Here is a 15,708-nt window from a genome sequence, read left to right as displayed (position 1 = left end):
CCAATTATGGGGTGCCATACCAGCCTGAGCTACAGGCAGGTGCGGGGGCAGACATTTTAGCCTTTACCTCGCTGATCGCTCATAGACAGGTCTTGATGGAGTGAAGGTCAGCTTCTCCACCCTGTACCTCAGCGTGGCAGGGGGATCTGCTGGAGCTTTTGACCCTAGAGAAAGTGAAGTTTGATTTGAGGGGGGGTGAAGGAGGGGTACTACTCTTCTTGAGGTTTGTTTATTATGCACTTTTGGGAATTGATTGCCTTTGAATGTTAAGGGGGGAGGGGGTGTTTTTGTTTTTGTATATTGTTGGTGTTCTGTTTTAGTTTTCTTTGTATTGTAAAAAAGATGAAAATATGGCGAATAAAAATGTTTAAAAAAAAAGTATATACAAGGTAAATTGTAATTGTATACATCTAGATTTTATAGTATGTCGAAGAAGTGGCATGTAAATGAATAGTAATGAAAGTAAAGTCAGAATACTCGGTCAAATGATTAGAGTGGTAAACATTTGGAATCTAAATAAACACTGATTATTCAGAACACCGTTAAGTTCAGTGGTGAAACAATGTAAAGAATGACTTGGATGTGTGCTGGTGGGCTGGATGGTCTTTTCTTCTTGAATTTTCTTTTACAACTCAGTGAAAATCCTTTCAGTTCACCTAATCTTACAACAATGTTATTTGAATAGATTGGGAGAAATGAGAAACTGTGGAAAAATTGGTTTGATAAAGAAGCACCTGAGGAAGAACTTCTACCGAACGCTTATGACCAATCCTTGGACTGTTTCAGACGTCTTCTCTTAATCAGATCTTGGTGTCCTGATAGAACCATTGCACAGGTATTAATTAGAATGTAAATAACTACATCTGTTAAATTTAGAGACTGAACAAATCTTGATCATGATTTATCAAGGATATGACTTCTGATTAAGTTGCATGTTAGATTCCACATTGCTTAAACAAGCAGGTTAATTTTGTTTATGTACCCTGACATATATTTGAATTTCATTGAGCGGTATATTTCATAAGTAGCGATATTATGGAAAGTTATTGTGTGGTTTCATCTGTGAAAAACAAAATGGGGTAACAAATATGGCTTTAATATATGTGTTGCAATCAGGTGCAACACCACCAAAAGGTGTTTCCCTTTCCTTACTAAATTCCCCCCAAAATAACCTATAAGTGCTGTCAAGAATCAGTAACAAAAAGAACAACTACAAAACTGTGTGAGTTACATATCTGTTTGCAGCATCATGGAGACTTTTATAAAATAAAATACATTTTAAAGATATTAAAGGAAAAGACACTGGTGTTTTGGGTTAACTTAATGACAAATCAAACTTGTGATATTAATAAAATTCAACAGTTCCATGACACTCGATTAATTTTTGCTGCGTCGGGCATTATTCTGTGGCCGAGTAATTTACACCTAACACCGCTGTCATACCAGTGAAAGCATGTTCTATTCATAACTTCAACATGGATTATGTTCCTGTGGAAGCTTCTGGAATTGTCTTTTATATTTTAAAATGGACACTCGCGCGGTGGCTAAGGTGGCTACAGAAGAGTCAGGTGACCTGAAACTTCATCACAGGATATCTCAAGCTTCCAGAAAGTTCCTAATTGAGTCATGCTGAGTGGGGGACTTTTCCTTGAATGGACATGCTTAGGCAGCACCCAGTTGTGGAACTCGCGCCTGACGTTCTTCAAGGTTTACTCCAAACACTGAAACAATAGGCCTCTAGACCAGTGATTCCTAACTGGTGTGCCGCAAAATAGAATTCAAAATTATTAAAAACAAATTAAAAGAAACAACATCTAACCTTGGCATCCCCACGTGCCAACGAACTTCAGGGGCGGAATTCTGCCGTAATCGGCGGGGCGGGCAACTCCGGCAGGACGGAGTGGCATGAACCACTCTGGCGTCGGGCCGCCCCAAAGTGCAGAATCCTCCGCACCTTCAGGGGCCGGGAAAGGGCTGCACATGTGTGGTTCGGAAATTTTACTTGGCTCAGATGCGTCCGAACCGTTCACGTGTAGCCTTTTTTTGGGCCAGTGCTTGCACGAGTGGCCCTAAAGATTCCATGCAACTTGGAGATGTCGACCATGGAGCTGAAGACAAGAGCCCATGCATCTCGCCATCAAGTGAAGACACGCAATGGGTGCAAATTCCCTAGGAGAAGTGAGGGAAAAAGGGAAAGCTTTAAAAAAACAGGGAGTGAAGACAGGGAGATGTAAACAAAAACAAAGTAAGGAAAAAAATGTAAAACGAGGAAATAAGAATACTGATCTGAACTGGTCTTGTGTGCTCCAAAATGGAACACCAGTAAAACGGGGAAATAAGAATACCGGTTCAAACTGTTTTTTCCTTTAGAGGTAAGAAACAGGAACCAATGAAGTTAAGAAAAGAAGAAATGGGCTTCAATTAGATAAAGGGCTGCGAGGAGCAGACCTAAAATGCTCGGGAGAAGCATTAGTAGTTGACGAGACCTCAAAAGAAGCCCTGAAGATCCAAGAAGGGAACTTGAAGGTTGGTAACTCCATGCTGCGTGACAGTGGGGCAAGAATACACCTTTGGTGGCATACTTTTCAGCTTGGCAAAGCCAAAGAGCTGAAACTGTGCATGTAAGTTGATGCTTCATTGCACTTCATGTGTAGTGTGGTGTATTTGACCAGTTTGCCATGGATGAATTCTTGAAGAGAAATTAAGAATCCCGCTCTGATTTAGATGAAAGCCTCAGTTGAAAAAAGCCAGGTTTGTACATAGACTGTACAGCGACAGCTCCTTGGCCTTTGGATTTTTGTGGACTGATGATGCCTCTTGCCCTGTCCCTGAATGTCTAACTTGCAGGGAGTACCTCTCAAATGCTGCAGTTGTACCAAATAAGTTGAAATACCATTCCCACACAAAGCACCATTCACTCTCAAGCACCTGAGAGTAAAACATAAAGCAAAATTAGCATATGATGGAGTGTGTGCATTTCAGATGATGCGCAAGACGTGAGTTATCTGGTGGCCGAGCTTGTAACAAAATCAAAGAAGCCACACACCATTGTCGAAATCCTGGGCGCGATCTTCCCAAAAGGGAACAAAGTTCCCAAGCGAGCACATTTAACCGCTTACAATGCCACGAAACACATGGCTGTTCAATGCGACTCGCTTTGAATAAGGGGCCTAAACGGGGAAAGAGTGGCCGCACGTCGCCCCGTTTTTAACAACAGGGATCTCCGCTCGCCGGAACTCCCCGTTGTAGCGAGAGATGGAGACGCCATTTTTAAATGCCGTCCTGTTCTCCGAGGCCCACGAAAAAACATCCCCGAGCTCTCCTCAGCCCGGACACAACATGGGATGGTCCCCTGGCTCCTCCATGCACCCCCAATAGTGGTAACCCCGGTGCAATTGCCTGCATGCAACAAATGCCAGCATGGCACTGTCAACCTGGAAGTGCTTCTGCGCACCTTGGCAGTGTCAGGCTGGCACCCAGGTGGTGGTGCCAGGCTGGCACTGCCAGGGTATCCAGGTGGCACCAGCATTGCCAGGGCACCACCCTGCCCAAAGGGCATGCAGCTGGGGGCCTTCAATCCTCTTCGAGACTCACACGAATTCCGTTCCGTCTGGCCCTAGTTTGTGGCTCCAGTACCAAACGGCACTCACCGAGGTTTCCGAGGCGAAGGCATTGAATCCTAAAGCCTCGGGTACCTCGGGAATCTGACATCAAAGTGGGACTCACTGCCTCACTCTAATATGCAAATTTGCCAAAAACTGGTCCAGCCCATTGTGGGTGGGATTTCCCTTGCAACGCCTCATGAGATTGAGCCATGGTAAGATGCTTTTCTGGTGCAGCGTGGCTGGAAGATCGCACACCCTAATTCTGCCAGTTTGTCGAAGTATTGTGAGTAATGTTGGGAGCTGATGGTACTAAAGAAATCGACAAAGTTCCACTTTCTGATAATACAGTCAAACGCTGAATTGATGAAATGTCAGTTAATATTGAACAGGTGCTTCAGCAGAAATAAGAAATGAGTGAAAAATTTGCCGTGCAGATTGATGACTCCACAGATATTAGCAGACACTGTCAGCTCTTAGCCTATGGCAGGTATGTCGGTGGGGATTCTATTCAAAGAACTGCCTTGTCATGCAACCGGAACGGAAATATTTCATGTCACAACCTCATATTTGGAGGGAAGCAGTCTTACCTGGACCAAGTGCCATGTCACCTGCACTGATGGAGCAGCTTCTATGATGGAAAAAGTCAAAGGATTTGTGGGTAAGGTGAAAGAACAGAATCCTGACATCCCGTTCAGTGACTTTACCCAATGCCCTGAAGCCCTTGTTGCCAAAAGAGTTAACTGCAGTCTTCGACTAAACAATTAAAATCGTGAATTATATGAAGTCACGTCCTTTGAAAGGTGCTTGTTTACTATTTTGTATGTGAAGAGATGGGAGTCGAGGAGCAGGGTTTACTCATGCGAACATACTGGCTGTCTCAGGCAAAGTTCCCTAATGAGCTGAAAGAATTTACAGCTCTGCATGAATTGCCACAGAAATATTTAATATATTATGATTCTTGGTGCTCTAGGCTTGCATATCTTTCAGATATATTCAGCCAAATGAATAGTTAAATGCAGGGAAAAAACGAGAACGTTCCGCCTGCCACAGATTAATTTCAAGGTTTTAGATCACAAGTGGCCCTTTGACAGGAAAAAGTGGCAAGTGGGTCGATTGAGATGTTCAAGCTGGCATCAGCAAATCCTGCTGGCAAAACTGTCCACAACCTCATCTCCAAACATCTTAAAACACTGAACGAGAAGTTTGAATGCTACTTCCCTTTCACGAGTATGGAAGACTTTGACTGTGAACGTGATCCATTTAGTTCACTTTCTTTTGAATCATCAAAGAAATTGTCATTAAATGAACAAGAGGAATTTGAAGAGCTCAGAATGGATCATGCACTGAAATTGAAATTTGCAGAGATGTCTCTGGACACATTTTGGTTGCTTGTGAGACAAGAATGTCCATTTTTTTCAGATGTGGCGATAGCAGTACTCTTACTGTTTCCCACAGTCTCCCTGGGTAAGTTGGCATTCTTAACATTGGCTTATATAAAAACACAACTGGAGCAAGACCTGCAAGTTATCTGTTATCAGTTCCTCCCCAGATCAAGAGACTCTGCTCACGGGGACAGACCCATGTGTCAGACTAACATTACTGGTAAGATGCTGCTCACAATATTTCCTTCATCTGTGAGTTTACATATTGAGAATTTCAGACTTCAAAAACTGAAGACAATTGAAATCTTTAATGAGAAACACTTAAATTGTATACATTTTCAATACAAACACTATTTTGTCATGCAGCTGGTGTTAAGGCTTTCATTGTAAAAGTCTTACACTAATGAAAATTGTATTACTTGCTGTCTTGATGTATTTTTCGGAGACTTTAGAGATAAAGTGTTTGCAAAAGAGCAGCTCAGTTGGATGGGAAAATTCCCAAAGCAGTATTCATGATTCTTTACCATTTTATTTTCAACGTTTTATCCTTCTATATACAGTAAAAGGAAAGTCAAGGCCTTGATGTGAACCTATCCAATGACAGGTGGACAAGAGTGGGTCAAAGGCTATGCAAAACACAAACACGTAAAATGCAACCCTAACCCGACGAACTTATGCTAATTTACATTTCTATAGAGGCAGGTTTTGTGACATCCAAGTGTGCTGCCATGAATGGTGGGACATTTCATTAACTTGGACTTTGGGGCACCTCCCTTAGAAAGTTACCCCCTTGGCCCACCACAAGGTCGACTGTGTCAGGACCACGCTGGTAAATACCTGCACCAATTCTCACCCATGTGACCGGAGAATCACGTGGCCTTGAAGAATATTGGGCGGGATTGTCCAATAACGGGGTTATGTCCCTATGCCTGCGGAAAACTGCGAGCAAATCACTCTGGACATACCTGGAGTATGGACATCCCCCATCCACAGCTGCTGCGCTGAGTGTCTGCCAGGTGGAACCATGAGAGAGCCACGCCGGCGGGATTTCGGCCAGCTGCACTTGGAGGATCGCCACGGGGACCTTTTACAATGGCCCTCAACCGGCACCGCACACCTGTTTGCCGCCGATTCTCCGGGGACCAGAGAATCACGGGAGCGGCGTCGGACCTGATCTCGGGTCTGGAACCCATTCTCCACCCCCGCGCCGAGCGCGATTTCAGCGCACAGGCTCGGAAAATCCTGCCCATAGTGTCCAGCCCAGCAAGGCACAAACTTTAATGCCACACAGGGGGACCGGCGCTAATCCTGGTTTTTGCTCAGCACTGGATTCTCCGGTGGTGTATTTCACTGAGGTTCATTGATATAATAAATACTATGTTATAATCTTACATAATGTTAGATGGAAGTTGATTTGCAGTAGGACGGTTTACCAAACTATTCTTTAATTTTACCATTTGTTATTTAGGCTCGCAAGTACATTATGGATGCAATGGGAGAAAAATATGCAGAAGGACTCATCTTGGACTTGGAAATGACCTGGGAGGAATCAGATAGATATACTCCTCTCATCTGTTTTCTGTCGATGGGTTCTGATCCCACAGATTCCATCATAGCTTTGGGAAAAAGAGTCAAGATAGAGACACGCTGTGTCTCTATGGGTCAAGGACAGGAGATCCATGCCCGTAAGCTTCTCCAGCACACCATGACAAATGTAAGAGAAAAAATCCAGAAAATAACATGACGTGGTTTGAGAGTTGTTATGCAGGATTAAATATTTTAAATGAAGAACACATGAGCATACCTCCAAAGCTTTTAAAAAAATTATTTTGAGCATTCAAAAGTCGAGTATTCAGGAGGGGTAGTCGTGTGGCCGGGAGGTTAGTGGGGGGTGGGGAGAGGGTGTAATTGGAGGTTCAGGACGGTAACGAGTGAGGTTTGGAGGGTTAGTTCGGGGTATGGGTGTGGAGGTCTGGGGTGATTGTAACTAGTTCAGGAGATCACACTGGCCTTGATTTGCATTACAGGATTTGTAACTGTTGTACAAGGTGATCTTTGTTGAAGCTGGGACCAGCTCTTGTTGGAATACAGCAAATCAGCAATCATCAGATGATCTGGCAACCTATCCCACAGGCCCACCATTCTCTAAGAAAAGAATCCCCTTATACTTAATTTAGCTATGTCGTTTTTGTCCCTACTTATTCAGTTGAAATAATTAGTCAACAAAAAAATATAGAAAGATAGAAAATGGGTGCAGGAGTAGGCCATTCGGCCCTTTGAGCCTGCACCACCATTCAATATGATCATGGCTGATCAAACAAAATCAGTATCCCACTCCCACTTTCTCTCCATTCCCTTTGATCTCTTTAACCGCAAGGGCCACGTCCAGCTCCCTCTTGAATATATCCAATGAAGTGGCCCCAACAGTTTTCTGTGGTAGAAAATTCCACAAGTTCACAACTCTCTGAGAGACGAAGTTCTTCCTCATCTCAGTCCATAATGGCTTACCCCTTATTCTTAGGCTGTGACCCCTAGTTCTGGATGCCCCCAATATTGGGAACATTCTTCCCGCATCTAGCTTGTCCAGCCCCATCAGGATTTTATATGTTTTTATGCAATCCACTCTCATTCTTCTAAACTCCAGTGAGTACAGGCCCAGTCGATCAAGTATTTCTTCATATGCCATCCTGGGAATTAGTCTGGTGAACCTTCGCTGGACTCCCTCAATAGCAAGAATGTCTTTCCTCAAACTGGGAGACCAAAACTGCACACAATACTCAAGGTGTAGCCTCACCAAGGCCTTGTATAACTGCAGCAACAAATCCCTACTTCTTTACTCCAATCCTCTCGCTATGAAGGCCAGCATGCCATTAGCTTTCCTCACCGCCTGCTGTACCTTCACACCAACCTTCAGTGACTGTTTCACCATAACACCCAGGTCTTGTTGCACTTCCCCTTTTCCTGAACTACCACCATTTAGATAATTATCTGCCGCCTTGTTTTTGTCACTAAAGTGGATAACCTGACATTTTACCCACATTATACTGCATTTGCCAAGTACTTGCCCACTCAGCCAACCTGTTCAAGTCACCCTGCAGCCTCTTTGCATTCTCACAGGAGACACTGCCACCCAGCTTAGTGTCATCTGTACCCCACTAGTCACTGCATACCACTTGTTTATTCCCATTCTCTGCTTCCTGCCTGCCGACCAGTTCTCTGTTCACGTCAATACATTACCCTCTGTCATGGAAATCATAATAAAGACAAATTCCTCAAGGTTCGATTTAAGGAAATTTATTGACACAAATATATTTGCAGAGAGAGTGTTCTAGCTGCAAAGCTATTGCACTGCACTCTGAAATTCGATTGAAGGAAGCATATTTTTTATAGTCTGAAATAACAGTTTGAAGTAAACAGCCATGTTTATATTAAATAGACCTTGGAAAGTACATAAGCTGAAATACGTACGACGTACGCTCTTGCCCTTGGCTAAAAGCAACTTGAGTACACATTTTGTTATCTTTCGGAGAACAATGTGTTATCATAATAAGTCCGAGACCAAAATATTAAGCAGTATTTTGTTTATGTTACCTGACCTACTTATTTTCGCTAAAAAGCAGTGCTAACTATAGTCAAGCATTCCTCAGCATGCCTCTAAATTGGCAACTCATTTATTTCCCTTCTACACCCTCAATGCTATTTGCTTTAATTTTGCTCTCTTGTGTGGGACATTGTCAAGAGCCTTTTGAAAGTCCAGATACACAATATCCACTGGTTCACCCTTGCCCACTCTACTAGTTACATCCTCAAAAAAATCCAAAAGATTTGTCAAGCATGATTTCCCTTTAGTAAATCAGTGCTGACTTGGACCGATCGTCTCCGCTTTCCAAATGCTCAGTTATTTCATCCTTAATATAGTCTAGCCCTTTTGTTATTTTCTAAAATTCAATCAAGTCACTCTTGTAAGACTATACTTTGAGAGTTTAGAAGTTCACTGAGCCTATGAGAAACTAAGGTTTTAAACTGGGAATTAATCTGATCTGTTGCCCTATTCTGCACCCTGCAGAAGTATCAATATCCACCACTATATGAGGGGACCAAAGCCAAGCATTGTTTTTGAACAGAAGCCGAAGATCTCATACAGGTGTCATGGGAATGTCACTTTAAGAAATGTTTGTCTGCTCAAGTGGCTGCAGTGATGTCAGAGTGTGGGTGGAGCTGAGCTCTGGATCTACATTACTTTCACTTTAGGCTGTTTGCTTCACAGTGTGTTTAGTTTCGTTTTCAGAGAAGAGCTGCAGTGAAAGCCAGCAGATGTGCATGGATCTCTCTACAAGCTAAAGAGTGTTCATTTGGATGATTTCAAAGTGATAACTGCTCTCAGTAGAGAATTTAAACCTGATCTCTGTATTAAAAAGGGTCTTTTGTTTTCCGGATGTTGTTTGGAACTTTATTAAGACTTATTTATAGAGTACAGTATTCTTTGGGGATTTATTGGTGTTGATAGTTGTTAAGATGTTTACTGTGGGTTTATAAAGTGTTAACTGGTTTCATAAATAAACATTGTTTTAATTTAAAAGTACTGTAGATTTCTGTTTGCATCACACCTGCAGAGTAGGCCTGTGTGCTCCCCACAACCACAATCTATTCAAAGTTGTGGGTCAGGTGAACTCCATGATGCACTTTGGGGCTCTCTAAACCCTGGCCCACAACACAGGGACAAACTGGAATGCAGACTTTTACAGAAAACTGTGTTGTGACTACACCCAAGAATCTGTTTGCTTTCGTTAACGTCCATGGATTAATTATAAGCCTTTAGAGTTTAATGCATTAATGCACCCAAGTCTCTTTCTTTCATTACTGGCTTTATTTCTTTTTCCCTATAGGGGGAAGTATGTTTCGTATTTGACATTCCCCCATGGAAATCACTGCACTATTCGAAGTTAAACATAATTTGCCATCAACATTGACTCAGTTACCTCGCATTTACGGTGCAATGAAGTCCTCATCATCACCCGAGCCAATTGACCCACTTCGTCCAAACATAAGTCCAGGACCAGAGACGGTGCCGCATTAATTAATGAGAATAAGATTTTTTTTTTTAAAGGGGCGGCACAGTGGTTAGCACTGCTGTCTCACAGCTCCAGGGTCCAGGGTTCAATTCCGGCCTCGGGTGTCTGTGTGGAGTTTGCACTTTCTCCAGTGTCTGCATGGAATTCCTCCTGCTGCTCCGGTTTCCTCCCACAGTCCAAAGATGTGCAGATTAGGTGGATTGGCCATACTAAATTGCCTCTTAGGTAGGGTTACTGGGTTACTGGGACAGGGTGGAGGCATGGGTTTAGGTTCAGGTGCTCTTTCCAAGGGCCAAATAGCCTCTTTCTGCACTGTACATTCTGGTTTAGCTTACTCAGCTAAATCGCTGGCTTATAAAGCAGGCCAGCAGCACGGTTCGATTCCCGTACCAGCCTCCCCGGACAGGCGCCGGAATGTGGTGACTAGGGGCTTTTCACAGTAACTTCATTGAAGACTACTCGTGACGATAAGCGATTTTCATTTCATTTCATTTTCATATCTGGATCTGCATGAAGTAGTTGAGCATCCTCTCGTCCTAACCTTCGTACATGTTTGCAAATTTGTGAATCATTTCTGCAACACGTTCATCCAGATCATCAATGAAAATAGTAAATAGCAAAAGTCTTAACACTGATACAGAACCAGTCTCCAAGAAGATCCAAATTCATTGACAATCATTTTATGTCCACATCATGCAGTAATTCTTAATTCACCACAGTTTTTTGTTGCAATGCAGAAGGAGGTCATTTGGCCCATCACATATGCACCTACTCTCCAAATGAGAAATGCACCTTGTGCCATTCCCCCGCTTTCTCCCAATAACACTGCACACTCTTCTTTTTCAGCTAATAATCAAATTCCCTCTTGAATGCCTCAATTAACCTGCCTCCACTACACTCCCAGGTAGTGCATTCCAGCTCTTAACCACTCGCTGTCTGAAATAGTTTCTCATAATAATAATAATCTAATAATCTTTATCATTGTCACAAGTCAGGGCAGCACGGTGGCCTAGTGGTTAGCATAACCGCCTCACGGCGCTGAGGTCCCAGGTTCGATCCCGGCTCTGGGTCACTGTCCGTGTGGAGTTTGCACGTTCTCCCCGTGTCTGCGTGGGTTTCGCCCCCACAACCCAAAAATGTGCAGAGTAGGTGGATTGGCCGCGCTAAATTGCCCCTTAATTGGAAAAAATAATTGGCTAATCTAAATTTATTAAAAAAAAAAATCATTGTCACAAGTCGCCTTACATTAACACTGCAATGAAGTTACTGCGAAAAGCCCCTCGTCGTCACACTCAGGCGCCTGTTCGGGTACACTGAGGGAGAATTCAGAATGTCCAAATCACTTAACCCCACATCTTTCGGGACTTGTGGGAGGAAATTGGAGCACCCGGAAACTCACGCAGACACAGGAAAAACGTGCAGACTCCGCACAAATAGTGACCCAAGTGGGAATCGAACCTGGGACCCTGGCGCTGCTCGGTGTCGCCATTGCTTAAATCTGTGCCCACTCATTTTCGATCTTTCCACCAGTGGGATGTTTCTTCCTATCTACTCTGTCCAGACCCTTCATAGTTTTGAGTACCCCTATAAAATCTCCTCTCAACCTTATTTTCTCCAAGGAGAACAGCCCCATCTTCTCTAATCTATCTACACAACTGAAGTTTCACATCGCTGAAACCATTCTGGTGAATCCTTTCTGCACCAACTCTCATGCTTTCACATCCTTCCTAACATGTGGCACCCAGAATTGGATACACATTCCAGTTGAGGCCAAACTAATGTTCCATATAAGTTTAACATAACCTTACTAGCAGTTCCACAAGATTCTGCCTTGTAGAGAAGCCTCTTATGTGACACTTTATGAAAAGTTTCTGGAAGTCCAGGGAGAACATGCTAACCGAGCTACCCTCATCGACTAACTCAGTGATTCTTCGAGAAATTCAGTTGAATTACTAAAATACAACCTTCATTTCTGGAAGCCATGTTGGATTATCCCCGATATGGACCTTTCTATATAGTGCATTTTAGTGATTACCTCACTTAATGCTGACATGAGGTTAATGGGCCTATGAACATGGTTCTGTCTAATTCCCATGCTTTAAAGTTGGAACTATGTTAGCCTTCTCCAAGTCCAACAGAACAGTAACAAAGTAGCATAAGAGAGAATGGTAGCATGCTGGTTATGTTATTGGATTAAGAACCCAGAGGCCTGGACTAATCGTCCACACATGAGTTCAAATAACATCATATCAATTCAGTTAATAAATCCGTATTAAGAAAGCTGTCACCTGTAATGGTGATCATGCAACCACCAGATCATTGTCAATTCATTTTATTAAGTATTAAGAGTGTTAACCTGTGACCTGCCGTCCATGCCTGGTTTGGCTTACATATGATTCCAGACTCACAACAGACTGTGAACTAATATGTGAACTGGCCCAGCAAGCCACTCAGTTAAGTGCAGCCACGGATAGGCATTAAATGCCAGCCTTGTCAGCAGTGCCCGTGACTTTTTTTTTAAGTATCTAGTTCCATTGAGTATTAAGATTAAGTACTCAACAGTGTGCCTGTACCAACATTTGAAGGTTCTGTGGGTGGATATCAATTGGGCCGGTTATACAGTCTATTTTAAGGTTCCTTTTTCTTTCCTAAATGATATCCTCATCTATTTTATTAACATGGTTGTTGTTAATAGTGCCTTAATGTTGTCAATTGATAATCATTTTCAGGAGTGAATTAGTACCAAGTACCCATTTGGTTTCTTGCCGTGCCCTGAGAGAATTCCTTTCTAAACTCTCTTATACATCTCTCAATGGCACCAATATTGGTCCTTTGACTTTTCACGTAGCTGCAAAAGCTTCTTATTGCTGCCGCAGTTGTCCAGAATCCTCTTCTCCATCAAACCTTTTCCTGATTTATGAACAGCCTAAGTTCTTTTTAACTATTCATGGTACTTAATGTTTGTTTTGGTGTGTATTGTCTAGTTTTAGTCATACAATTTTTGCTGACAGCGGACACTTACCTATCAATTCTCTCTATGTTAGGGCGGCTGGGCTTTGCTGCAGAATTGCCACTTAGGTCTTGATTTTTTAGATGAATTAATGGACATCATTACAGAAACCGAAAATATCCATGAAACCTTCCGCTTATGGATGACAACTGAGGTCCATAAGCTTTTCCCTATTGCACTGCTCCAGATGTCAATCAAATTCACCAATGAGCCTCCACAAGGCCTGCGAGCAGGTTTAAGAAGGACCTACTGTGGTAAGCCAGCAATATTGATAGTTATGCATGAATGCCTTCAACACCTTTGAATATGAGCTTGAATATACTGGGGCTAAATTTGGCCACTTAACCTGTTTTTGTCCCTTCTTGTCCCTTCTGAGGTATAAGGGACTTGAGCATTGGTTTGCGAACTATGGAGAAATAACCGGAAAATGCAATTCAATGGATGGCTCATGCCATGAATTAAAACAAGTGCAACAAACTAATCTGACCCCTTTCTGTGCTGTAAACTTCTGTGGTTCCAAAGAACCAATTGGAGCTAAGGCAAGCAGATCTCCGATCAAGGCTGGAAAATGGATTAGAGCCCTGTGCTGCCAGGGTTCTGCTTCATATTTCACAGAGACATTTCTGGGATGGGAGGCCACCAGTGGATCTTCTGTCTCTGCCCCAATATTCAGTAAATTTGAGGTGGGGAGGGGGAACAGAGTAGGGTGGCAGAGGGAGTCCCTGGACTTTCTCAGGAATTGCACCCTTATAAGGCTGAGGACTGATGTGAATCCTGATTATGCTGAAAGAGACTCAAACTTTTAACAAGCAAAATAATTTAGCTTTAAAAGTATCTAATCTTTTTTAACCTTTTGCCCTTCAGATGGCCATCGGCACATCTTTTTATTCTTTTTAAAATTAATTTATAGTACCCAACTTATTTTTTCCAATTAAGGGGCAATTTAGTGTGGCCAATCCACCTACCCTGCATATTTTTGGGTTGTGGGAGCAAAACCCACACAAACACGGGGCGAATGTGCAAACTCTACACGGACAGTGACCCAGAGCCGGGTTCGAACCTGAGACCTTGGCGCCGTGAGGCCGCAGGGCTAACCCACTGCGCCACCGTGCTGCCTACCATCGGCACATCTTAATAAAGTAGCTTTTCACCCAGCCAATGCAGATAACTCCATCCTCATGATTTGGGATGCAACCCAAGTAATCAGGCAGGGATGCATTTATGACCTCCCTGCTGCATTTTGTCAGCAAAGTGAGCCAGTTTTGAATTGTGACCGCAAGCTTCTATTATTAGATTCCACTTTTGCAAGCTTCATTCAGATGAAGTTCAATGGATCCAAAGGCCAGCAACTCTCTATTGCTCATCAGCATCACTGGGAGCAGTGGCAGCAGTCAGAAATGCATGCGCTAGAAGCCTGTGATTGCTGAGGGACCCCTAGGTGAGTGAGGGTGGTATGGGGATCACGGGGTAAAGAGCAGGGAAATGGGAGGAGGGGGTGTAGTTGGCATGAGACTAAAAGGCAAGGTCAGCATTCGAGGGGTGATTTTCAGTGACCGTCCCCTTCTGATGCGGGTTCATTAATCAAGCACTTCGTATGTGCTTGATAACAAGAGACCTTCCCAGGAGGAAGAGGGGGAAGCATGTAAAATAGGGCAGGTACCTACCCCCTACCATCCTGCTCACCACAATAATATGGAATAGCTGATATCGGCAGCCTGTCCAGGATATTTAAATAAATATTCACGGGTCAGTTGTTAACAAGCCAATTGACCCCGAAGTCTGTGCATGCAGTCGGGCAGGAGTGGGCAGGCCACATTTTAAAAAGAATTCAGGCGGCAAGATGAAAGGGGGAGAATCACCTTCGGGGGCTGCCCTCTACAGATCGGGGAAGCCTCTCTTAAATAGAAATATCCTTTCTTCCTACCTACCTGCTCCATTAAACACACTGACCTGGATTCTCCGAAACCGCATGTTAACACCAGCGTAAACATCGGAGCGTTACACGCCGACGTCAACGGGCCCCTAGGCCCAGCGATTCACTTACCTGAAGGGGGCCATCAGGGCACCAGAGTGCTCCGCACAGCTCCGCCTGCCGATACGGGGCCCTACACTTCCAGGCGTGGGTCCGCGCAACATGGCGGACCCACACAGCAAGCCGGCCCCCACAAAATAGGTCCCCCCCAGATCGTGCCGGCCCATCGATCTGTGGTCCCCGAACAGAACCCTGGCCATCCTGGAGGACCCACCCCCCCCACCCGGTAACTGATCCCCCCCACCCCCCCCCCCCCCCCCACCAGGGCAGCCGCGAGAGCTGCCACTCCGAATGCCCGCCGGGTGGAACCATGAGTGAACCATGCCGGCGGGAACTCGGCCAGCTGCGATCGGAGAATCGCCGCAGGCCCCCAATCAGCGCCTCGACGACCGTGCTCACGCGACTGCTAGCGATTCTCCGGTCCGTGGACAATCGCAGGAAGACGTTGGACCTGATTGCGGGTCCGGCGCCCCATTCTCCAACCCCGCTCCGAGCGCGATTTTGGCGTGGAGACTCGGAGAATCCCGGCCACTATGTCCAAGACCCCAGACTTGCCTGTTTCCAAGATCCATTGGGCATTCTTCTTTTTTCGGATTGCAGTCCGGGG

At 44.2% G+C, this 15,708-nt stretch overlaps 1 protein-coding gene across 1 annotated transcript in view; it reads left to right on the top strand.

The window, feature by feature from the left end:
* dnah5 (dynein, axonemal, heavy chain 5) overlaps positions 1–15,708 on the top strand; it is a 458,053-nt gene that overhangs the window by 410,309 nt on the left and 32,036 nt on the right. Inside the window, exons 70-72 of the mRNA XM_038797206.1 lie at positions 686–835; positions 6,456–6,701; positions 13,104–13,323. Of these exons, the coding sequence (XP_038653134.1) occupies positions 686–835; positions 6,456–6,701; positions 13,104–13,323 (616 nt within the window). The remainder of the gene's footprint in view (positions 1–685; positions 836–6,455; positions 6,702–13,103; positions 13,324–15,708) is intronic.

The sequence above is a fragment of the Scyliorhinus canicula genome, chromosome 5, assembly GCF_902713615.1.
Source record: "Scyliorhinus canicula chromosome 5, sScyCan1.1, whole genome shotgun sequence".
Classification (NCBI taxonomy): Eukaryota; Metazoa; Chordata; class Chondrichthyes; order Carcharhiniformes; family Scyliorhinidae; genus Scyliorhinus; species Scyliorhinus canicula.
The sequence above is the reverse complement of the archived record's forward strand: the minus strand, read 5'-3'. Positions and strand labels throughout refer to the sequence as shown.